General features: G+C 41.2%; 1 protein-coding gene across 5 annotated transcripts in view; it reads left to right on the top strand.

Moving 5' to 3' along the window:
- Positions 1-26,174, top strand: part of POC1B (POC1 centriolar protein B) — a 95,112-nt gene that overhangs the window by 16,215 nt on the left and 52,723 nt on the right. For all 5 annotated transcript variants that reach the window (XR_006204986.1, XM_042947333.1, XM_042947332.1 and 2 more), the window contains 2 exons: positions 5,291-5,462; positions 10,388-10,567. Coding sequence is in view for 4 of the 5 variants with exons in the window: in XM_042947333.1 (XP_042803267.1) it covers positions 5,291-5,462; positions 10,388-10,567 (352 nt within the window). In the remaining variant the exon portion in view is untranslated. The remainder of the gene's footprint in view (positions 1-5,290; positions 5,463-10,387; positions 10,568-26,174) is intronic.

The raw sequence follows: 26,174 nt of genomic DNA, 5'->3' as shown, positions 1-26,174 counted from the left end.
CTTAAAACACCTCGTTTGTAGATTCAGTGTCGCAGGCATAGAAAGGCTGAGTAACTTGCCCAAGGGTACATAGCTTGTAGACGATAGCTTGGATTTGACTCAGGGAGTCTAATTCTATAGTTTGCTCCTTTAACCACCACAGTGAACACTTAAAATCTCTCCCTGAGCTCTCGGTGGGTATATCCATCCCCATACTTGACATTTCCACCTGTATGTCTAATGGGCATCTTCAGCGTACTGCATCCCAAAAAGAACTCTTGATTCCCACCCCACGCTGCCTCACTGTCAACCTCCATCTCTTCTGGCTTTTCTTTTAAACACATTATTTTTTAAAAGTTTATTTACTTATTTTGAGAGACAGAGACAGTGCAAGCAGGGAGGGGCAGGGAGAGGGAGAGGGAGAGGGAGAGGGAGAGGGAGAGGGAGAGAGAGAGAGAGAGAGAGAGAGAGAGAGAGAGAATCCCAAGGAGGCTCCTCACTGTTGGCGCAGTGCCCGTCATGGCATTCGAACCCATGAACCGTGAGATCGTGACCTGAGCCAAAATCAAGAGTCAGACACTTAACTGCCTGAGCCACCCTGGTGCCCCTCTTCTGGTTTTTCTAATATCATTAAATGGCCCTGAGATTCATCTGGGTGCCCCGTCCGAAAGCCTGGCCTGGTTGCTTCTGCTTTCTTTCTTCCTTGTATCGAATCCAGTAGCTGCCTGCACAGGCTCTACCTTTAAACATACCAAATATTGACCACTTCTCCCACTTCCGTGGCCTCCAGCTTAGTCCAAACCACCACCTTCTCCTGACTGGATTATTGCAGTAGCCTCCTAATTGATTTTCTTCTTCCATTCTGCCCCCCTACACCCTGTATATTCTGCACAGAGCGTGCAGGGTGATATTTTTAAACATTTTTTCTAAATGTTTTATCGAAGTATAAGATATGTACCCAAATTGGACAAGTTGATGAATTTTCACAATGTGACATGCCCATTTAACAAACACTCAGAGCAAGAACCATTACTAGTGCCCCCAGGAGTACCCCCTTGTGCTCCCTTGTAGCTACTATTCTCCCTCTACTATTCTTTCTCTATTATTCGTCAGTCTTTTAACTATGTTATTGTCTCAGGCGGTCATGCGTGGGGTCCCGTCTGCCCCGAGTGTGTTCTCCCTGCACATGTCAGTTTGAATCACCCCTCACTGCACTCAGGTCTCTGCTCAAATACCTTTTCCTCAGGAAGGATCACTAACCGCTCCGTACAACACTAAGGGTGAAGAATATATAAAAGTCCTGTGAACATCTGTGATACTATCAGTGAACCGTTTCGCAATGAGCGATGTCAGCGCCCGCCAGGCCGCCTCTCTGTTCTGCTCAGGTTCGTCGGGTTCATCAGATATCACTGTGTTTGAAAGTAGGACTGAGTGTCATCTTTATCTTTGTGACAGGTAGCAGCTCTTCCAAGCCAGCGTAACTGTTCTCAGCTTTTCAATTTGAAGAAGTTCTTTTGAAGACTTCCATTTTAAGAATTGTGAAAATTTTGCCATGAAAAGCCTTCACTACTATGTTCTTAAATGAATGTTAATTTCTGAGGTTTCGGATTTTGTGGGTTTTCCCCACACCCCCCCCCTTTTTTTTTTACTTTCCTTTTATTTTATTTGCTGTACATGCTGCACATCCAGATTGCATATCTAAAAGACACTGGTTATTTTTACGCTTTCTTAATTACAACTGTTATCAGTGGCAGGCTCTCACCACACCATTGGCTCTCCTGCAAATCAATTACTTCTCATTTCCAGTTAAACAAGTAATTTTCAATTTTGTCTGTTGTCTTTTCAGCTTTTACAGTCATTTGGAATAAAAATTCAATTTCAGTGGAAAAAAAATGGGTTAAAGACCTAAATGTGAGATCTGAAACCATAAAACTTTTAAAAGAAAACATAGGCAGTAATTTCTTTGACATCAGCCATAGGAACATTTTTCTAGGTACGTATCTTCAAGCAAAACAAAAGCAAAAGCAAAATAAACTATTGGGACTATACTAAAAAAAAAAAAAAAAAAAAAAAAAAAAAAGCTCTTGCACAGTGAAAGAAACCACCAACAAAACAAAAAGACAACCTAGTGAATGGGAGAAGATATTTGCAAATGATGAATACAATAAGGGATTAATATCCAAAATATATAAAGAACTTACAACTCAACACCCAAAAAACAAATCATCTGATTAAAAGATGGGCAGAGGACCTGAATGGACATACTTCTAAAGAAGACATATGTATGGCCAAGAGAAATATATACAGATGCTCAACACCACTAATTGTGAGGGAAATACAAATCACAACCACAACAAGATATCACTTTATACCTGTCAGAATGGCTAGAATCAAAGAGACAAGAAATAAGTGTTGGCAAGGATGTGAAGAAAGAGGAACCCTCCATATACACTTGGTGGGATCGTAAATTGGTACAGCTACTCTGAAAAACAGAATGGAGATTCCTCAAAATATTGAAAATAGAATTTTATGATCCAGTAATTCCATTACTAAGTATTTACCCAAAGAAAATAAAAACACTAATTTAAAATGATATATGCACCCCTATGTTTACTATAGCATTTTTTACAGTAGCCAAAATATGGAAGCAACCCAAGTGTCCATCAGTAGATGAGTAGATAAAGAAAATGTGGTACACACACACACACACACACACACACACACACAGGAATATTACTCAGCCATAACAAGGAATGGTGGCAACATAGGTGGACCTCAGAGATAATTATGCTAAGTGAAATAAGTCAGAGAAAGACAAATACTATATGATTTCATTTGCAGGTGGAATCTAAAAGACAAAACAAATGAATGAACACAAACAAAAAAAGCAGAAACAAACGATAAGTACAAAGAAAACATTGTGCTTGCCAGTGGGGAGGCTGGGAGGCTGGGCACAGTAGGTGAAGGGGAGTAGGAGGTATGGAAAATGGATGAATAATTTCTAAAAGTCCTCTGAACATATATATTTTCTGAATTTAATTTTTTTAAATTCACATCCAAATTAGTTAGCATATAGCGCAACAATGATTTCAGGAGTAGATTCCTTAATGCCCCTTACCCATTTACTCACACAACCCCTCCAGTAACCTTCTGTTTGTTCTCTGTATTTAAGAGTCTCTTCTGTTTTGTCCCCCTCCCTGTTTTTATATTATTTTTGTTTCCCTTCCCTTATGTTCATCTGTTTTGTCTCTTAAAATCCTCATATGAGTGAAGTCATATGATATTTGTCTTTCTCTGACTAATTTCGCTTAGCATAATACCCTCTAGTTCCATTCACGTAGTTGCAAATGGCAAGATTTCATTCTTTTTGATTGCCAAGTAATACTCCATTGTGTGTGTGTGTGTGTGTGTGTGTGTGTGTGTGTGTGTACTACATCTTCTTTATCCATTCATCCATCGATGGACATTTGGACTCTTTCCACACTTTGGCTATTGTTGATAGTGCTGCTATAAACATTGGGGTGCAAACATATATGATATTATTAGTGAACTGTCTCCCCTATGATGTTGTGATTCCTTGAGGTAAGGGATTCTGTCTTCTTTTTATAGATCTTGTTTGTAGCATAATACTTTAGAACTTAAATAGTGTAATGCTCATGATAATTCATTGTTTTCCCTATTTGGTCTCCCTTAGCTCCAGATAATTTAGTCTCTGATATAAATATTTAATAATTTTATGAACAGTGGTGGAGCATCAACTTTTTGTATATTTTTTGAAAGGGGTAGTATACAGCATTATAGTTTGAAACTTTAAAACTCACTTTAACTTTTTAAAGTTAACTGGAAACAGTGCATACTTAAGTCCAATGAATTTTATCTATGACTAAAGAAGTGAGAAGGTTTTCAGTGACTTTATATTCTCTTTTAACAGTAATGCTAATTCTATTTCAAGTTTATAAAGTCGTATTTTTTTCTAAGATTCTGCAGTCTAGACTTAGTGATTCTCATTGACCTGGTTCCTATTATTGGGGTAATTTGGGGGCTACATGCATGTATAAAATTTGGTTTTGGGGCAAGAATTAGATCTAGCTTTCATTGGTTTATTTGTTCATTCTTTGTCCAAGGCATTTATTTCCACCATTGATTGCATTTGTCTTTATTTCCTTAAAGCCTTAAACTAATGTCTGACATACACAATTCTTTTATTAATTGTAGAATGTCAGAGCAGAAAAAGATTTTCAAGACCACCTTTTCCAGCCATAAAAGACATCACTGGGTCAATTAGCAAAATTGGAAAATAGTTGGTAGATTAAAGTATTGTCAGTAATAAATTTCCTGAAGTTGATACTGCTATGGGTATGTAAGAGAACATCCTTATTCTTAGAAAAACACAATGAAGTATTTAGGAATAAAGTCACCATGATAATGTATTCACTTCCAAATGGTTCAGGGAAAGAAAAAAAACAACTGTGTGTGTGTGTGTGTGTGTGTGCGCGCGCACGCACTTATGTGAGCATGCAAGCTCGTTCATGTATACAGAGTGAGTACAAGTGAGTGTAAGAGTAAATTATAAACCAAGTGGAGCAAAATATTAACAACAAGTAGATCTGGCAAAGGGTAGGGTTGCTGGGTGGCTCAGTCAGATGAGCCTCCTACTCTTGATTTCAGCTCAGGTCATGATCCCGGGATTGTGGGATTGAGCCCTGCCCCAGGCTCCTGTTGAACAGGGAGACTGCTTAAGATTCTGTCTTTCTCCCTCTGTCCCTCCCCACTGCTTGCTCTCTCTCTCTCTCAAAAATAAAATTAAATTAAAAAAAAAGATCTGGCAAAGGGTATATTAATGTTCTTTATACTATTCTTATGTTTCCTCTTAAGTGTGAAATTATCTTCACATAAACATTTTTAAAAAATCATCATTCTCAGCTCTCTCAGGAAAAGCATTCAGTCTTCATGACACAGATGTTAAGTAACTTTCCCAGTTATCCTGAGAGTTAGAGACAGAACTACTTCTAGTCCCGAGGGCCTGTGTTATGCTGCTATCTTCTAGTAAATAGTCATTGAGCTCCAGCCAGATGCAGGGACCAGTAATCCTGACTTGTGGCTGCATAGAACACAGCCAAGCTTGCACATTAGTGATGTAGCTTTGAGTTACTTTAAAAAATATTTTTTTCCATGACCTGGTCAGGCTTAAAAACCTCCAGCCCCTCTGTTACCTGGACATCGTGTTACTAGATATCCTGTTCCATTGTAATGAGACGTGCCTACATTCACATTTTAACAATCAGTGGTTTGTTCTTCTCTTTCTTCATAGCTACTGCTTCTTGGGATACGTTCCTCATGCTATGGAATTGCAAGCCACAAGCTAGAGCTTTCAGATATGTGGGTCACAAGGATGTGGTAACCAGCGTGCAGTTTTCCCCACTTGGAAACTTACTGGCATCTGCTTCAAGAGACAGAACCATTAGACTCTGGATTCCTGATAAGTAAGAGAAACAAAGTAACCTGATATACTCTGGATTTAGGCATGTGAAAGAAAATAAGCCTGGCTGTTCCTTCTGCACTGATCTAGAATGCCTGAACCCCCAGTTGCCTGCGCTGTTCTTAGTCTGAGTCACACGCGAGATGTACTGCCCTCGTCATAAAGTTAGCAAACTGTTTCATACCATTTTTTCCTCATCTTTAACTCTGAATTATCTCTTCTATTTGAAACCTATTTCTTTTTTTTTTTTTTTTTATAATTTTTTTTTCAATGTTTATTTATTTTTGGGACAGAGAGAGACAGAGCATGAACGGGGGAGGGACAGAGAGAGAGGGAGACACAGAATCGGAAACAGGCTCCAGGCTCTGAGCCATCAGCCCAGAGCCTGATGCGGGGCTCGAACTCACAGACTGCGAGATCGTGACCTGGCTGAAGTCGGACGCTTAACCGACTGCACCACCCAGGCGCCCCGAAACCTATTTCTAACCATGGAAATATGCTTTAGGTTTTTTTTTGTTGTTGTTTTTGTTTTTTTGGCAGGGGAATGGTTATCAATCCCTTTTATAAATCTGATGTAACCTTCACATTATCTCCCCAGAGAGATACACAATTACATATGTAACTGAAATTTTATAGTTTATTAATCTACTATTGCCAGTTTGTGGATCTTCCGTGGGCCTTTGGATCTCTATTAATCCCTGTGCCAGAACTATTCTTTGATGCATATAATTCATTATTGGGCTCTGGAGTTTTCTTGCTGAAGAAAGTTTCTGAAAGATGTTTAAATCTGATTTGACAAATCATTATGACAAATCTCTCTATACGAGGCTTTTTAAATCCTAGCTGATAGCTTGTCTATTTTAAGCCATTATGGAGCCATGATATTTTAAAAAGCTTTTGATCTTTTTTTTTGAACTCTTAATTATATGTTTTCAAACACACATGAACATAGAACAAATAGCACAACACTCCCTTCCCTCATACTCATCAACCAGATCCAACAGCTATCAGTTGTTTCACCCATCCTCCCCGCCCCCCTTTTTAGCTAGATTATTTTTAGAACAAATCCCACACATCATATCATATCCCCCAGTAAATATCTTAGAGAATAAGCATTTGAGCATTTTCCTTGGGTCTTTTGTGGCAGGATTTGATTTGTGGTATGTGACTGAACAGGCTCAGGCACTCCCAAATGAAAGTTCATGGGGCATCTTCATGGCAGTGGACACTTTTTTTTTTTTTTTTTTGCCACCACCCAAGAGAATCTCCATGCTGAGAAATCTGAACATCACCCTAATGGTAGCACAAACTACTGAAGAGAAGTGACATGTCGTAATGACACTGTGGTGGCAATGTAGAAGGGAACTAGGAGGGAGGGAGACTGGTTTGGGGTCCAAAAGGGAAAATGTTTTCTAAAATCCTTAACTTTGGGGATTTAGGGCTAGTGGTTTTGCTGTCTTCAGCACATCACAACTTCAGGCTCCCAGTACTAATTCTAGGAACTCTCAGTGAACAAACTGTACAAGGGTAGATGAGCCAAAAGCACACTGAATCATTATTTGTAGTGGCTGATCCCAGTGCGACAGTTAGGCTTATGGAGATGTCTCTGTTTCCTCTTTCTAAATCAAATCATATGGGGCCAGGGCAATCGTGGATTATGGCAGTGGGATGGAAGCTGGTATATCACTTATTGCGGTTTAACAATCCTCAAAACTTAGCTTAATACAATAACTGTCATTTCTCATAATTTTGTGGGTTGTCTGGGTGATTCTTGTGCCCCATTTGATGTTGGCTTTACTCATGCAGCTTATTAAGCACCTCACTCATGTACCTGGGGCCTGGTGCTGGTTATTGACTGGGGCATCCGGTCTTCCAGTGGCCTCTCTCCAGCAGGATAAGGACTTCTGACCATGTGCCAGCCGGGTTCTAGGACAGTAAAAATGGAAGCTGCTAGGCCCTTTGAAGGTCTAGGTCTGAAACTTCCACGGGGTCACTTCTGCCTCATGTTATTGGCCAAAGTAAGCCACAGCCAGCCCAGATTCAGAAGGAGGAGAAAGTGGTAGAATCTACCTCCTGGGAGGTGGGGGCGGGCAGTGTGTGTACAGGGATGAGAGGGATGCTGGCAGCTGTATGTGCAGACATTACAGCTGGTGACTGGCAGGCTGAGGAGGAAGAGTAGGAGCAAGCGTGGAAGCAGTTCCGGCCTGGAGTTCGTCACGGTGGGCAGTCCAGAGAACTTGGGCCGAAAGCGAAGGCAAGTTTGTGGGAGGCAGAGAGCCAATGTCAAGGCAAGGTGGGGAACTGCTAACCAGTTAAACAGCTGCACAACAAACACAAGGCACTCCTTTCATGGGTTTTTATATCCGGTTGAGACCGGATCCAGGGGTTGGACTAGGCTGTAGCCGAGAAGAAAACCCCTGAGAAAGAAGGCAAGCAGGATAGGTTGCTGGAGTGTGGACTGTCTCCTGGCTTCCCAGTCACAGCAGATGCCAGTCTTGTCTTTGTTTTCTCTAGGCCGTGTTCTTGAATTCAGGCCAAACTCTCCTCCTAACTGCTACTCCTAGAACTTCCCCTTAAAACCTCACTGAACCAGGCTCTGAATGCTCCATCCCATTTCTTTAAATATCAATTTTTGTTTTTCCTGGAGTAATATATATCAGGTGATGGAGATTTTTACCAGGTCACTTTTGCCTTCTATAGACCACTGGAGGGATAAGCCAGGATGGATCTAGTAACCTTTAAGTAGTGACTCTCACCAGTGGAATTCAACAAAATGTATCTAGTTTTTTTTATATGCCTGATATTGTGCTAGGGGCTGATCTTTAAAAAAAAAAAAAAAAAAAAAAATTAATGTTTATTTATTTTTGAGAGAGAGGCAGAGACAGAATGCAAGTGGGTTAAGGGCAGAGAGAGAGGGAGACACAGAATCCAAAGCAGGCTCCAGTCTCCGAGCTGTCAGCATAGAGCCTGATGCAGGGCTCGAACACATGAGCTGTGAGATCATGACCTGAGCTGAAGTCAGATGCTCAACCGACTGAGCTACCCAGGCACCCCTAAAAAAATTTTTTTTAATGTTTATTCATTTTTGAGAGAGAGAGAGAGAGGGAGAGGAACAGAGAGAGAGGGAGACACAGAATCTGAAGCAGGCTCTAGGCTCTGAACTGTCAGCACAGAGCCCCGTGAGGGGCTCAAACCCACGAGTGGTGAGATCATGACCTGAGCTGAAGTCAGCCACCCAACTGACTGAGCCACCCAGGTTCCCCACCCCCCCCTTTTTAAAATTAATTAATTTTTTTAATGTTTGGTGCTGGTCTTATAGGGATAAATAAATCATCATTCCTGTCCTCAAAAAAACTCACAGCTTAATAGAAGGGAAAGAGGTCTATTTTTTTTTTAAGTACTGTATAATGTAATAAGCAAAATAGATGTAGCAGATAAGGAGCAATTAAGCCTGCCTGGGTTGCTCAAGGAGGTTAGGGTGGGGGAACTAATCCAGGGTGAGAAAAAGCAGGAAGTGCAAAGCCAGAGGTGTGTTTGAAGCTCTGGGACTGTTCTGAGTCCAAAGTTCAGTGTAACAGCCGGATGCCTTGTGGAAGAACTTGGTCACTGTACCTTTTCTTGGAAGGTAGCCCGTGACACATTTACACTGAGATTTACATGCTTAGAATATGCTTTTAGCGAGGGAATAAGAACAGTATGTAGGTGACTGGAGGGGATAAACGATTAGAGCAGGGAGACCAGTTAAGAGGCTTTCGCAAAAATCTAGGTAAAGGATACGTAGGGTGTATCTATCTGAATGTAAGCAGAGCTGATGTGGAAGAGGAAGAATTGAAAGGATATCTGGCAAGTGATAGCAGTATTTCTATCACTAAATCGGTTTTGTCGACCTATTGGATGTGGGAGGAGAAGGGGGAGTGGTTGAGTATGATTTCCAGGCTCTGCAAATTCTGTTGCCTGATGTGTTTCAAACAGTTATGTATAAATACAACTTTCTGAATGGAGAAAAAAATTGCTAAGTGGATGTAGTATAAAGTGAAGTATCTGGGGGAACTTTGGAGTCCTGACACAAGTAGTATTTCCCAGATGCCACCTTTGAACTCCAGGGTGTCTGCTAGCCTGCCCCTGACTTTTTTAACTTTTTTTTTTTTTTTTTTTTTCTGGTGTTTCTCCTTAAATGCCACACATTATTTTCTCCATCTTTTCCTATTCTCCTTTCCCCATCCTAGCCAAGAAAAAAAAAAAAAAAAAAAAAAAGCAGCAGCAGCAGCTGAAATTTCAAAGTATTGAGAATTGGAATACAGTTGTTACCATTTGTCCTTTGTTTTGCTTGTGGGTGTAAGATTGGGCCCTGGGTGAGCAAGGCCTTGGATATGCCCCAGGGGTCTGCGTTCTCATTGCTGGTAGGTGGAAACTCCGGTGAGTCCGAGAGTGAGATTACCTAGAGACGTTCTGTAAAGGGGGAAATGGCAGAAGGGATGTCTCTTCCTTCCCAGCCCAGACTGCTGGTCCACACAACTTCCACGTGACCCCAGTTTGAAAACACTTCCTTGGAGCTGTTCACTAAGTTGATCTTAGCTTTTCTAGGTTGCAGGTTTCTTAAACTGTTTACTGCTATTTCTAGAGGAACAACAGGAACTTAAAATTCATGGTAGAGATTTGTCCAAAATATTGTTTCTGTAGCTTCTAATTAAAACAAAAACACCAAGTGCATTTCTGGGTGGGACCATGAGGGTCTTTTCTTGTTAAGTATGAGTTGTGACTTCAGTGAATAAAACTAGCTTTAAAGAGGGTTGATGAAGAAACTTTTCATACTTTCATCGGTTCTTTTACAGGAGTTAAACTGTTTTAAATGTTTCAAAGACTGTATACTGATTAGATATTGATTATACCTAAATCAAGTTTTATAAATATTACCCTGTTTATTTCCAGGAGAGGAAAATCCTCTGAATTTAAAGCTCATACAGCTCCAGTTCGAAGTATAGACTTTTCAGCCGATGGCCAGTTTCTAGCTACAGCTTCTGAAGACAAATCTATCAAAGTATGGAACATGTATCGCCAGCGTTTCTTGTATTCCTTGTACCGACATACCCACTGGGTACGCTGTGCCAAGTAAGTGTGAAGTTTCCTAATGAGATTTCCGCATTTTCTTTTTCCTGCTATGGTCTGTGTTTACCTCCCAACCCCCAGAAAAGGAGATCAAGGACAAATTCATTCATTCTTTCATTCAGCAAGTATTTGTCATGTGCCTGCCACGTGCTGGGAATAATAGTAAGCAAAACAGTCAAAACCCCCTACTGTCATGAGCTTCCATTCTAGAAAGGGGAGCTAGATAATAAACAGGTAGGAAAATGAGACAATAGGTCAGATGGTGCTAAGTGCCGTGGAGAAAAAAACAGCTGGATTGGAAGAGGGCTGCAATTTTAAACAGCAACTGCCTCACAAAGACAAGGTGGCCTTTAAGCAAAGATCTAACAGAGGGCAGGGGGTGAGGCTTGCATATGTTTGGGAAAGGCCTGTCTCAGAGGAAACCAGTACAGAAGCCCTGGGGTGGGAGCTGGTGGCTGTTTGAAGACCGGCAAGGAGGCTGGTGTGGAGGAGAGTGTGGGGAAGGAACAGGAGCGCCGGGGAGGGAGGCTGCAGCTGGGTCGGGAACAGCTGACGGATGTTCTGAGCGACAGGAGATGCCACTGGAGCATGTGCATCTCTCTGAATAACATTTTAATGCGATAGTTCCGACTGCTGTGCGGAGAAAAGCTGTCAAAGTCAGGGCAGAAGCAGGGGATGTCGTTAGGAGGCTGTGTGCAGTAGCTCAAATCCAGCTTGGACCAGGGCGTTGGCAGTGGAGATTTCGAGAAGTGGTCGGATTCCACCTGCCATTTGCAGATACAACCAACATACTTGCTGTTACATTGGATGTGACAGGGAAGGAGGAACTAAGAGTGACTCCACAATCTGGCAATCTATTGGGACAAGTACTATTGTGTTAGAATGTCAACTAACAGCCATGGAGCCCTTTCTATTTCCAAGAGACACCGCCTAAGTACTTAAAATAATTCCCTATCAGAACTGCCCTGGGAGAGTAGGGCTATTGTGTGGGTTTTTTTATTATTATTGTTTAAAATTTTTTTTTTAGGGCTATTGTTTCTTTCCCCTGTTTTGCAGCTGAAGGAAGTGAGTTTCAGAGTTCAAGTTAGAACTTGTCTATTTGAAAGTGATAGAAGCCCAAAGAAATTATTTCTCTCCTCTCCAAGTTGTTAATTGGCTGATGTTTGGTGACCTTGGAGTAGAGAACCAGGGGCTGCAGGCCTCGAGAGAGACTGTCTACATGCCGGCTCTACTCTCTCAAATGCCCTGGTGGTGAGGTCACTGCCAGCTCTAAGCCGAAGTCCTCATAGCTTTGCGACTGGACAGGAAAATCTCCTACCTCCAGTTAGAAAAGAACTATGGGCAACTCTCAGCTTGGATCCCGTGCCCATCCCTTCACCAGGGAGTAAGATACTGTGGTTGTCACAGGTTAGCCAGGCACCTGACAGAGACCAGTCATCCCAGTCTGAGGGGTGAGAGGGCATACCAACCATGTGTTCTGGTGGTGGACAGAGAGGACAGCTCTTAAAAGAAGGGGGCTGGCATCGACGTGGTCCCTGGGGGGAAATCTGTGCAGGCTGCAGCCAGCCGACCGTGTGCACACTGTATGAAACAATGTGCCAGGCATCTTCAGCTCTGACGTGGTGGAGTGGTAGTGGGAGCCTCGCTCTGTCTTGCCTTCTGTCCCGTGCTGCTGTCATCATGCTCTTAGTGGGACATTATTGTTCAGGTGCTGATTATAATCTATGGTAGTGAGTCTAAGAAGAAGACAGAAGGTTCTACTTTTAGCCAATAGTTTTCTTCTTCTAGAGTTGTCAGCTACTTTTGACTCTGGCCAAAAGAAATACAGAAAGTATTATTTCTATATATGCCTTATAGCTGTGTGGTCAAGAACATGGACCTGGGACCTAAATATATAGGTTAAAATTCCAGCCCCAGCACTTACCAGCTCTGTGACCTTTGGGAAAATTACCTAACTTCTCAGTGCCTTAGTTTTCTTACCTGTAAAATTAGGCTGATGATAATAGTAACCTGCCACACAAGTTGTCATGGTATTTAAATGAGTACATATACATAAAGCATTTAGAATCATGCCTCCCATGGAGTAACCACTAGACAAGTCTTAACCATCATCCTCATCCTCATTGGACATCTCAATCTTGTTTTGTTTTTAAAGCTATTATATAACTTGAGTTGATAATTTTTTCCCACCTAAGAAGGTGACATATGTGAAGGTTCCAAGAGGCTGGTCAGATCACTTGTATTTATTTATTAAGTGATGTACACAGAGATCTATCATCTAGTGGGTCAATCCCAGAGAACAGACAGAGGCACAAAAAGCTAAGCCAAGTACTGGGAGTCATTATTTAGCCCCCACTAGGACTGACTCTGGAGATGTTTGGCAAAGACACTGGTTTTTGTTACCTTTATCAGGTGGCTCATCAAAAGCAAAACCATTGAATGATAGCCATTATTTATCCAGTGGGTCCCTATGTGTCTGTTTTCTTCCTGAAATAATTTAAGGTGGTTTATAATAAATGCCATACAACTAGAGGGAATGAAGAGACATTTCGACGTAGAACCATGTCACCTTGGGTAGTGCAAATTTGGCAGGTTTAGCCTGAGTTTCCTGCAACCAAGGGATTGATGGAATGATGGTGGCTGACATGTCTTCATGTTTTTAAACAAAAAGGAATCCCGACAAGTTGTTCAGATAAGAGAAAATTTTTCCTGTAGAAGATTCTAGGAGGTATTTTATTCCTTGTCCTTGTACCGAAGCATATATGTATAATATAAATGCTAAAGAAGGGGCGCCTGGGTGGCTCAGTCGATTGAGCGTCTGACTTCAGCTCAGGTCATGATCTCCCGGTTTGTGAGTTTGAGCTCCACCCCACCCCACCCCCTTCGGACTCACTGCTCTCAGACTGTCAGTGCAGAGTCTGCTTCGGATCCTCTATGCTCCTCCCCTGCTTGCGCTCTCCAGTTTTTTTAAAATAAATGTTTTTTAAACATTTAACATAAAAATAAATAAATGTTTTTGAAAATGCCTAAGAAAAGGTATTGCTGCTGTAAGACAGAGGAATGTATAAAAGGTTGAAAAGATCACCAATAATATAAAATTTCGGTCTTCAAAATATTCCTTTTTTTTTTTTTTTTTGGTCAGTCCTTCAAAGTTTTTATTCTTTTTTGTTTGTTTTGGGTTTTTTTTTGTTCCTGCTTTGTACCACATATCTGTGCTGCGTGTCAAGTAGGTAGAAATGAGAACTGCAGTCTTAGCCTCAAGGAGCTTTTCTGTTTTATGGTTCAATGGAAACAAAACACATATGAAATAAGTATAAAATGATGTTTCCTATGGGAAGATGACGCACAAGGGGTAAGGGCAGTGGGGCATTGAACTGGACTTGTGTGAGGAAACGCCAAGGAGGACATTGCAGGCCCAGCACTGAGGGACGGACAGGAGAAGAAGAGGCTTGCAGCCGTCTGGTCAGATGGGGACTGGTGGCCAGCCACTCACAGAGGGAAGGAGCAGGAGTAAGCTCTGTGGCCTGGGAAAATGTTTTGTGCTCTGGGAATGTTAAATTTTCAGCTGTTGCCTGGCACAGGAAGTAAAGTGGGATGAGGGAGAGGAAAGGTGGGGAAGGCTCAGGGCCATGGGTGTTTTGAAAAGACTTTGGACTTCATCCTCCAAGTAACACGGAGACACTGGAGGGCTTGGGATCGGGAAGAAGCATGATCGTTCCTGAGCTCTTTGTAAAATGCTCTTACAACCCACAGCATGACTGCTTTAGATGGTTGGCGTGAGATAGGTCAGGATTCACATGCCTGCCACATCGTTACCCTCGGGCGAGTTAGTCCATGGCTCTCAGCCTCAGCGGGAGGTGAGGGTAACCAGGCTTCTCAACTGGACCGTTGTGAGGATGAGAAATACAGTGTTCAGGACTGCGTGACGCCACAAGCCTGCCCTACCTCCCGCTGAGTAACATTAGGGAGAGACTTAGGAACTGGGGAAGGGCCCAGCATTTGGTTTTAAACCTCTCATCAATTAGAGAGGAGAAGACAGTGGTGGAACCCTGCACTTCTGTCTGCTTAGCATCTGTTCTGTTTTCTGGTGACGGTACCCAAGCATTCCCTGAGCTTTCCCTGAGCCCTCCCCTACAGTCCCTCTGTATGTGTATAGGTACTGGTGTGGCCTGATCTCCAGTCCCAGAAGAGGGCATTCAGCTCAGGCTTGCCATCCAGAACAGGGCATCTCCCTCCTACAGGAGTTAGTGAGTCTTGTTAGAACAGCAGGCCTTTCCTCTGAGATTGCTACTTTAAGCTTCTTCTTTTTTTTTTAGTTTATTTATTTATTTTAATAATCTCTGCACCCCATATGGGGCTCGAACTCATGACCCTGAGATCAAGAGTCTCGTATTCTTCCGACTGAGCCAGCCAGGCGCCCCTTGGGCTTTTTGAAACCTGTGGTTACTGAGGGACACCGTTGGCTAACAGTTGACCTGAGAGTGGTGCTGATTCAGGGGACAGCAGAGCTGTGAGCTTGAGAAAGAAAGAATTGCTATCTGATTACATGGTATGGTTTCTGGATACAGTTATACCTGGTTTTATTAACATGTGTTTGTGTGTGTACATTGTGTGTGTGTGTGTGTGTGTGTGTGTGTGAGTGAAATGAGCCTTAAAAATTCTCTCACTTTAAAAAAAAATTTTTAATGTTTATTTATTTTTGAGAGACAGAAAGAGAGACAGAGTGTGAGCAGAGAAGGGGCAGGGAGAGAGGGAGACACAGAATCCGAAGCAGGCTCCAGGCTCTGAGCTGTCAGCACAGAGTGCGACGCGTGGCGCAAACTCACGAACTGTGAGATCGTGACCTGAGCCGAAGTCGGGCACTTAACCGACTGGGCATCCAGGCACCCCTCTCTCACTTTTTTTTTTTTTTTTAAGAGGCACTTTCTGTAAGATTTGATAGCAGAACAGAGTTTGGGAAAAGTGATGTGCACTCAAGACATCTGTTTTATCTTCACCCCCAGTGCCACAGTCTTAGTTTTAGCATCAGGGGCTCTCGTAGACACTTTTGCAGTAACCTCCTAAATGGTCTTCGTAACTTCAGATTTGCCCCATTCTCCCACCCTCACCCCCCCCCACCGCCCTGCCGCCTCCAAAGAGACCTTTGTGAAATGCAAATCTGGTTGTACTGTTCCTCAGGTTAAAGCTATTGGTGACTGCTTGCCCTGGCTTGTCTGCTCTGCCTTCCTGTCACAACTTTGTCTTTGTCCCCTTCCCCATCCCCTTCTTGCAGCTATACTGAGCTCCTGTGTGTGATGCTCTGCTGTGTTCTGTGCCTTTTCCAAGTGCTGCCCGCTGTGCCTGGAATGCCCCCAATCCACCACCCCTTTCCCCATGCTCTGCAGCTCTCCTTCCAGGAAGTGTTTACGGTTCTCCCAGGCCCCACTTACTACGAGTCCTCTATGCCACTGAATTGTCTTGCTTATGAGGTCCTGTCTGCTTAGGCCTCTCTTCCCTATTAGACTTTGAATTGTAAGTATTTTGTTCAGATTGTATTCTCTTGACAGGCCCTGTTCGAAATTCTGTAGATACCATAGAAAGCAAAACAAAACTCCCAGTCTCGTGGAGCTCCTTCTACCAAAGGGAGATAGACAATTAAAAAATGTACTAGTGACATGTGCCCTGCAGGAAAATACTGTGGACTCACAAGGTAGAGAGTGATGGGGTTGGCAGGTGCTCTTTTACACACGGCTCAGGGAAGACATCCCTGCTCAGGTGACTCTGAAGGGAGGGAGCTGATGAGGCGGGTGTGAGGCAGAGTCAGACGGTGTGAGAAGCACCACAGTGTCATGATTGGGTGGGGAAGTCTCAGAGGAGTTGTGCAAAAATGTGGGTTGAATGAATCAGTGAGGGGTGTGCAGGTAGTTTTGGTAGGAGTTTTCCAGGGGCTTCTTCAAGGAAGAGTCATTTCTGTGGATTTTTAATATCGAATGTAGGAGGACTGTACATGCATGTTACGAAGGAGAATGTTTATGGGGCTTCACTGTTGTTCCATTTCGGCCGATCCCTATTCAGATTGACAAATTTGTACTGAGCTTGCCTACTCTTAATGGAATGCCTTTATCTCTCTGGTGCCTTGTGGTTCTGTTCTTTTGTTTTTATCAGTTCTTTTCTTACTGTTTGGCATTAGTGATTCATGTGAAACTCTTCCGAGGTCTCTCTGGAGGAATGTTCTTTGATAAATAATTTGGTTAAATCGAATGGGTAAGGATTTCATCTTCTTGGCAACTTTCCATATGTGTGCTCTACAACATGTTTAGAGATTCTTCCTCATGTGTTTATTGTAATCTTTTTTTCCTTGGCTCATGCTACTGTAGTTAGACAACAGGAGCATTGAGAGGGCCCAACTGACCACTCAGGCCCACTCAGGCCAGCTGACAGTCTGCAGTGTTTGTGCAGCTTCCTGTGAGAACTTAGCCTTGCTAGGGTCAGCCCAGTTCAGGACTTTCTTCCAAAGTTCTGAAGGCCCATTTTCACTTTTTACTCAGAGGTGAGAATGCTCAGGGGGCACTGAGTCATGCTTAATAAACTTAGGAGAGTCTGAAACATAAGCCAGATGCCAATTTATTTATTTATGACAACAACACTAACTTTCAAAGGGACTAGAATGTTTGTCTGTCTCAGTCAGGGCCTTCCTCCTTCACTGACAGAGTCAGAACAAGAGCTCGATGGGCCCTGGAATGAAAGCAAGAAAGTTTGTTGAAAAAACAAAATCTTGATGGACAGTTTTCTCAGGTTTGAATAGAGCAATGGGGCCATCTCTGCCACATGCACACACCTGCCAAGGAAACTGCATGATCAGCTGGTCGGGCGCCCCCTCCCCCAGGCCAAGCAGGAGACACACTGACGACTCTTGCCTCTGGCGGTTGCTCGGTGCTTCCTCTCTGGTAACCAGTGCTGCAGTACAGTTGATTGGATTCAGCAGAGAGGCAGTGCCCTGTAGTACAGCTCCCTCGCATGTGATCCTGGGAACACGACTCAATCTCTCCGAGCCTTGCTTGGTCTGCTCTCCTATAAAATGGGTACAAAGAGGTACCTTCCTCATAGAGTCTTCGTGAAAATTAAAGTGAATGAATATAAAGTGTCAGTTCATGTCAGCTATTAACTCCCTCATATTCCATTTTTTTTTTCTTTCTACAGATTTACTGGAGTCATCAATTAGGTTGTGTTCCCAAGTCATTTCGCACATTTGCACACAGTGTTTGGGGTTGCTACCACAAGTAGCTACTATTTATCCATTGGCTGTACTTCATGTATTTAACTATCAGAGGGTAACTTTATTTCTAAATACTTGGGTCTGAAAATCTCTGCCTTTTAATTGGAGAGCTTAACCCATTTATATTTATGTAACTCTTCCTATGCTTAGTTTTAAGTCTACCATCTTACTCTGTGTTTTCTATTTGTCCCATTTGTTTATTTCTTTCTCCCTTTCTTTTGGATTGCTTATTTCTTAGTATCCCATTTTATCTCCTCTTTGGGCTTTTTAGCTTTACTCTTTGTCTTGGGTTTTTGTTTAGTGGTAACCTCTAGGAGTTACAGTCTACATCCTTAATATATCACAGTCTACTTTTGAATTAATTTGTGCAGTTTTATATATAATATTAGAACTTATAAACGTTCTAATGTCAGAACTTACAAAAATTTATCTCCCAATTTCCCAACTCTTAACAGTTTTACATCTGTATATGGTATGAGCTCGCAATTCATTTCTTTTAAATAAGAAACAAAAAAGTCTTTATATTTGCCCTCATATACTTTTCCAGCGCTCTTTAATCTTTTGTGTAAATAGATCCAAGTTTCCACCTGGTATCATTTCCCTTCAACCTAAAAAACTTCAGGTACTATTTCTTGCAGCATGGGTTTCCTGGTGATGAATTCTCTCTTTTTGTTTATCCATTTTGATTTATCTTATCTTATCTTATCTTGAGAGAGAGGGAGGGCACAAGTTAGGGAGAGAAAGACTCTTAAGCAGGCTCCATGCCCAGTACAGAGCCTGATGTGGGACTCGATCTCAAAACTGTGAGATTATGACCTGAGCTGAAATCAAGACCCTCAACTGAGCCACTCAGGCACTCCTGTTTATCCTTTTTTTTTTTTTTTAATAAGTTTTATTCATATATGGAAACTAAACACTACAAAAAAGGGCAATCATGGGCCCTTTGGAATCAGCCAAGAAACATGATAAAAATTTTTCCAAAAATTCTTATACAATCATTTGTATGAGAAATAGCTATTTTTGATATGCCCTGTTTATCCTTTTTAAATGATATTTTTGCTGAGATGTAGAATTCTAATTTAGTGGATACTTTTTCTTTTAGGACTTAGGGGATGTCCTTTCATTGTCTTCTGCTTTGCATTTTTTCTTTTTTTTCCATGTGAAGGCAGCAGTCATTTTTATTGTTATTCTCCTATATGTAATGCACCTTTTTTTTTTTTTTATAGCAATCTGACTGTAATGAGCCTACCTATGGTTTTGTATATTTTTCTCATGGTTTATGGAGCTATGTGGATATAAGGGTTGATATTTTTATCACATTTGGTAAATTTTTGTTTATTCTTCATATATCTTTCTGCCCTCATTTCTTTCTCATCTTTTTCTGGGATTCCAAATTCACATATGTTGAATCTTGATATCATCCCATAGTTTTTTGAGGCTTTGCTTATTTTCTCAAATTTTTTTTCTCTTTGCGCTTCAGTTTGTATAGTTTCTATTGGCCTATCTTCAACTTCCCTGGTGTTTCTGTTCCAGCAATGTCTAATCTACTGTAAGCTTACCCATTTCTCTGATGAGATTCCCCATTTGTTTCTTCATTATGTCCATCATTTCCTTTAAATCCTAAACATATTTATAATAATTGTTTAAAGTTCTTGTCTGCTAATTCTAACATCTATGTCCTATCTAGGTCAAGATTCTCTGCTTTTTGTATATCATGTGATTTTTTAAAAATTGTGCGCCCACTTTTTGGGAGGAACACTGGGTCTTGTATGGAAACCAATTTGACACTAAATTTCATATTAAAAAAATAATAATAAAATAAAATTGTGTGCCCAAATATTGCTAAGTGTTTGAGAACATAAAGTACTCTATCATCTCTAAAAAGTGTTGAGTTTTGTTCTGGTAAGCACTTAACTCTTTGATGGCTCAACTAGATTCTCTTGAGGTTTGGATTTAGACTGTTTTAGAGTAGCCTTGACACTTGGGCTATAGTACTAGTGGCCTTTCTGGGGCTGCCACCAAATGTCTGAAGCATTCCGCAAAATCTGCCCAGAACTTGAACATCTCTCAGTTCTATGTAACCTCTGGCATCTTTGTTCAGCTCATAGTCTCCAGTGGTTGTTCTCTGCCAAGCCTTTTTGCCCAGAGCATTAGCAGCTTTGTTTTTGACCAAACTCAAGGGGCCTCAGAGGCAGATTTTTTTTGGTTTCTGCTCTTCATAGCTCCTCTCTCACACCCTGTCTTCAAACTTCCAGCCCTTTAGCCCAGTTCTGCATTCTGATTTTTGTTTCCTCTGCTCAGTTGGACTGCTGCTGTCTCCTTGGGCTCTATGTCTTTGTGCCATGGTTTGGAAAATACTCCCGGGTAGAAATCTGGGATAGGTTTGGTGTTCACCTCGTATGCGTTATCTGCCTCTCACGATTCACAACCGTGTGCTGTCTCTTCTCCGGTGCCTAAAAACAGTTGCTTCATATATTTTGCCCAGTTGTATGATTGTTTATCGTAGGAGAATAAGTCTGATAACCATTAATCCCTCTGTCTAAAACTTCTGTCAAAGGAATTTATTGGAGCCTACCAAGCCAATTTCGGAATTCACATGGGTGAGTTAAACGTGTAAGAATAGCCAACAAAAAAAAATGACAAGAAAGAGAATAAGAAGAAACTTGTCCAACCAGCTGTCAGACCACAGTATAAAATTATAGAAATTAGGGGTGCCTGAGTGACTCAGTCGGTTGGGCATCTGACTCTTGATCTTGGCTCAAGTCATGATCTCCTGGTTTGTGAGTTCGAACCCTGTATTGGGCTCTGTGTTGGCAGTGTGGAGTCTGTTTGGGATACTGTCGCTCCCTCTCTCTGCCCGCCCCGCCTCCTTGTGCACATGCATGCGCTCTTTCTCTCTCCCTCTCTCTCTCAAAATAAATAAATAAATAAACTTAAATAAAATAAAATTATAGAAATTAAAATATGGTGATAATTGTATAATATTAGGAAAAAAAGGTCATAGAAAGACTAGAAGCATACCCATGTATGTTTTATGATAGATGATATTTCCAATCAATGGGGAACTGGATGGACTGTTTAATATAAAGTTAAAACAACTGGATTTCTGTTTGGAAAAATATAAGTGGGATTTCTATTGCATACCATACATTTACCAAATTTGTAGATGAATTAAACAACTAAACATTAAAAATTGTTCAAGTGATACTACTCTTCCTCCTGATATATGAGCAGTGTATTGAAATGTATGTAGAGGGTTAGCAGAGCAATTGTTTTTCTCTTTAGTATTTGAATTTTAAACATACACCGTGGACTTAAGTAATTAAAATTCTGTGTCTGTCTGTGCTTAGTACTTACCATAAGTTTGTTCTTGGAGCCTCGACCTATTCTCTGTGGCATAGAGATGGTGCCTATTCGTGTAGGAGGTGATGAATAACTAGCTATGTTCTTTGGAGTAGTGTCGTTTATGATGATACATTTTAATTCACAGAAATATTTTTAAGATATGCTGTCTATTGGAAAATATATTCATGCTTTTAAAATATAAATTAATATAGTCTTTTTAGAAATCAATTTGCAAACTATATCAGATGTCTTTGGTGCAGTGACTTCACAACTGGAAATGTATTCTAAATACCCTTTTGTATGCAAAAGAAAAAGCTTTGAATTCAGAGGTATTGCTTTCAGTATAATTTATAATGGTGAGATATTGGAAAGAACCGATTTTCCAAATGAAGAAAACTATTTCAAAAAATTTATACTATTATGTAGCCATTAAAAGGAGAGTATATGCAAGTAATGACATGAAAATGTTCATGTTGGGGTGGGGAGCAAAATTCAGAACTCTAGATTATAATATAAAAGATAAAGTACCTGTCATACGTACAATGGTTAAGTGTGATTTTGAGTGATGGCACTATGGACTGTTTTTTTACTTACTGTACTTTCCTTTTTTTACCATTAAATTTTTCTTTAATGACTAATGAAGAAAACATTGATCATTATATATATGTTATCTTTTTTTAGTGGCAAAGAAATTTTCTAATAGGTAAAATTATTATAGCCCTGTATTTTTTAAAATAATGTATATTCTTGGATAATATGTGCTTTTTTATAGTGTCCTCAATCAAAAATAAGTAGAGGCTATTGAGCCAACTTGTCCAACATTATTGCTCTTCCAGGATTAATTTTTAGGGGAAAAGTCTACCTTTAATTTTCAGTTGTTGTAGTGTTACAAGTGATCTTTGACCATCTGAATTGCAGAGATTTTTCTTTGTAGTGGCAAGAGATATATACATATAATACATATATGTATGTGTGTATGTATGTATATAATCGACCTTACCATTTTAACCATTTTAAAACATACAGTTAGATGTCATTAGGTATATTCATGCTGTGTAACAAACTGTAGCTTTTAAACAGCAGCTTTCATTGGCTCTAACATTTAGACCCAAATATCTTAAACAAATTTTTTAACTGTCTTAAATGTTTCCTAGGGACCTACTCCGTGCCATGCACGGTGTCTGGGGATGCAACAGTGAACAAGACAGACATGGTTTCTGTCTTCTTGGAGCTTACATGTGTTGGGGAAGTAAACAGAATGCTTGATTGCAAGGATGACCTAAGTATGAACCGGAGCTACTCTAAGACCACATGCTGAGGAACTAACCTACTGGGGGTCAGGGGGTGGCAGTCTGGAAGCCTTCCTGAGGAAGTGACACTGAGCAGAGACTTGCAGGATGAGTAAAATCTTCTTATGTATTTTAAACTAGATAAAGAGTAGGGGGCAGCATTTGAGGCGCAGGGAACAGCACATGAGGAAATGCCCGAGGCAGGAGCAAGGACCTGAGAGAAGAGGGGTGTGTGCCAGGAAGAGTAGGGTGATAAAGGGACTGGAGGGCAGACCCCAAGAACCTGGTAAGCAGTGGTAAGGATGCTAGGCTTTTCACCAAGGGAAATGCAAAATCATCAAAGGGTTTTAATCAGAGAAATGGGATTCAATGTTTAAAGATCACTTTTGTTGCTTGCGGAGGATAGAAGACATTGGTTCCCACTGTGGTTTGAAGAGACAGGAACTGATGTGTGGAGTGTGGAGGTGTAGAGGAGGAAGAGGCACAAAGCATGACTCCTAGGCTTCTGGCCTGAGGGACTATTTGCTGAGAAACGGAACACTGGAGAAGGACAGTTTAGGGAGGAAGACGATGAGTTCAGATTTGGACAAGCTCAGAGTTGGAGGTGCCTGCAGGATATCCAAGAGGAGACGCCCAGTAGGCAGTTACACTTATGGGTGGAGATCCCAGGAGAGAAGTCTGGGCATATAAATGGTAAATGACCCAACAAATAATTAACATGTTTCATGGCATACTTAAATCTTTTTATATCTCTTTCATCTGCTTTCTGTCTCTCAGCAGCTGTAGGAATGAATCCTGTTACTGCAATTAACAGATGGGTTCTCTTCTGATGCTGACCAACACTTAAAAAAGTATAAATGTTTTGCTTATTGCCTTGAACTTCACCTTCAGTGTGTAAACACAGAATCCCACCAAAGCAAACTCTGAGACTGCCAATATATTTTTTTAATGAGTCTATGAAAGTTTAGTTCTGAATGCTGTCCAAACACCCTCATTATACAAATAGAAAACAGTGGCCAGTGTGGTTTTGAATTTCACAGGGTTACATAGCCGGACAGTTGCAGAATTGGCCCTAGAATTCAGGACCGTGTACTGACTGGGCAGTCTATTTCCACTACTTTTTACTGCTTCCCCCTCCTATTGAATAGCTGCTGGCTTCAAAGTCCAATTACTAATTATGTATTTCTCAGTAGACATGGAACAGTGCCTACTCTGTTTGGTGTCAGAAGCCCGAGGGCTGGAAATGTTTTTTTTTATAGAACATTTATTCCAATGATAAGAGATTTCCAAAGGAAGTTTTTGGTTTCTTATGAAAGCACTTTGAAACTTCTCATGGTTCATGGACCCCTTTGGCTCTCTAATATGTGAATAGCTCTATGGCTGTGCATATGGTAATACAATTTTACATACAGTTGCAGGAACTCCATAGATTCCAAGTTAAAGAACTCCTGTTATGCCACTGGGCTATTCTCAATGACCTGTGAACCAGTTTTTCTAGAAAGAAGTTCAGTAGTTCCCTGATTCTCTCAAATAAGTACCAGTATATTTAAGAGATTGAACAGTGGTTCAATTCACTTCCCAGATGCCTTACAGACAGTTCCTGTCTGCTCATCTGCCAGTCACTATTGACTAATATAATGTCTGTCTCTATGACACACTTTCTGGAAGTTTTAAAAGGTAGTCGAGTGGTGCTGAATTAGAGAGTTAGAAATCTGGTGATGTCTCAGTAGAAATTTTATATCCTCTTAACACTCTTAAAATTGATAACCCAGTTAGATGTTGCTTAAGCCCTGACAAAGGAAAGGACTGTCCTTTACTGACCGAAGTCAGGGCAAAGAGAAGCCTCTTTTATTGGTGCCGACCTATTTTTGATGTATCTAATTTAAAATAAAAGGAGAGAAGAGAAGATACAAACCACCAGCCTCACTTATAACCCTTCCCAAGGCAACCCCCCCACAAAACAAAACAAAACAAAACAAAACAAAACAAAACAAAACAAAACACGTATATAGAGAACATATGCAGGCATTATAATGTGGTGTCCGGAGGAGGGGGACAGCCTTAATCTCGGGTCCCCCTTTGGTCATGTTGAGCTGGGGTAGAACACCCCCCACCCTACCCCTCACAGGTTCTTCCCCTCCTTTCCCTCCACTTATCTGACTTTTGCATCCCCTTCATTTCTTTAGTACCTAGAAGTTCTCCGGGGCTATAGCCCTTCCTGCTCAGGATGAATTTCTAGCCGGCCAAGATACCCCCTTTTCTTTATTCACAAGTTTCTTTAAAATCCTGTTGCTTTCGTGGAACTTCTGTTGACAAATTGGCACCTTTTTGTTTCAAACAATTTTCTTAGCACTATCTAAAATGCTGCTGTGTGCCCTTCCTATAGTGCAAACGTCATGAAGGCAGGGATCTTACCAGTCTCATTCACCACTGTATTCCAGTTACCCAGGACAGGGCCCAGTGCCTGGTTTTGGAGGTATAAAATATTTGAATGAATGAATATGTTCCCCCATAAACTCCCCAAGGACACTGACAATGTATGGCAGCAGAGGCTGGTTTTTATTAAAGGATAGTCTAGTGGTTAGCCTGTCAGGTAGAGCCCAGTCACCTGGCCTCCTAAGAGCCCTGCCTCATGGTTTCCCTCCACTTTAGAACTTTCTGTGGTTACCCAGAAGCCACACTGAACTTCCGTGCTGTAAATAATTTAGCCAGTTGAAGAAAGTTGCCTTTCTGTCAGGGACTTAAGCAGAGTGACTGAGAGGTTTGGCTGTGGAACCAGACTGCCTGGTTCAAATCTTCCTGCTGTGTGACTCTGGCAGTTTACCGATCCCTTTATGTGCCTTGGTTTATTCACCTGTGAAATGAGGCTACCAGTAGCACCTGTTGAGTAGGATTATTTTGAGGATTAAACAAGTTGTTATAGGTAATGTGTTAAGAACCACTCTCGGACATGTGTGCTCGATAAATGTAGGCAGGATAATGATGATAATGGAGGTGGTGGTATTTGGCCGATAATGTCGAAGTTGAGTATTTTTATACTTTGTTTTTAATTTGATCACTTCATCTTTATATTAAACATTTCTTTTATCATGCCTTTCTTAAAATGTAAGGATCAAGTAATCTCTTAGAAATACTTATTTAAAATACTCACATTAAGTGATTTCTAAAAGATAACTTGTTGGGGCACCTGTGTGACTCAGGGGGTTAAATGTCTGACTCTCGATTTCAGCTCAGGTCACGATCTCACAGTTCGTGGGATCAAGCCCCATGTTGGGCTTTGTGCTGACAGTGCAGAGACTGCTTGGGATTTTCTCTCTCTCTCCTTCTCTCTCCCCCTCCCCCCACTAATGCTCTCACTCTCTTTCTCTCTCAAAATAAATAAACATTAAAAAAAGATAACATTAAGAAACATCAATGAGGGGCGCCTGGGTGGCTCAGTCGGTTAAGCGTCCGACTTCGGCTCAGGTCATGATCTCATGGTCCGTGTGTTCGTCGGGGCTCTGTACTGACAGCTCAGAGCCTGGAGCCTGTTTCAGATTCTGTGTCTCCCTCTCTCTGACCCTCCCCTGTTCATGCTCTGTCTCTCCCTGTCTCAAAAATAAATAAAACTTTAAAAAAAATTAAAAAAAAAAAGAAACAGTTTGATTCTGTGTATTAGTTGCATTACTATGTATTATTATATTTTCATGAGGATACTGAGCAGGTTTTTCTTCCCCGGTCT

The sequence above is a fragment of the Panthera leo genome, chromosome B4, assembly GCF_018350215.1.
Source record: "Panthera leo isolate Ple1 chromosome B4, P.leo_Ple1_pat1.1, whole genome shotgun sequence".
Lineage (NCBI taxonomy): Eukaryota > Metazoa > Chordata > Mammalia > Carnivora > Felidae > Panthera > Panthera leo.
The sequence above is the reverse complement of the archived record's forward strand: the minus strand, read 5'-3'. Positions and strand labels throughout refer to the sequence as shown.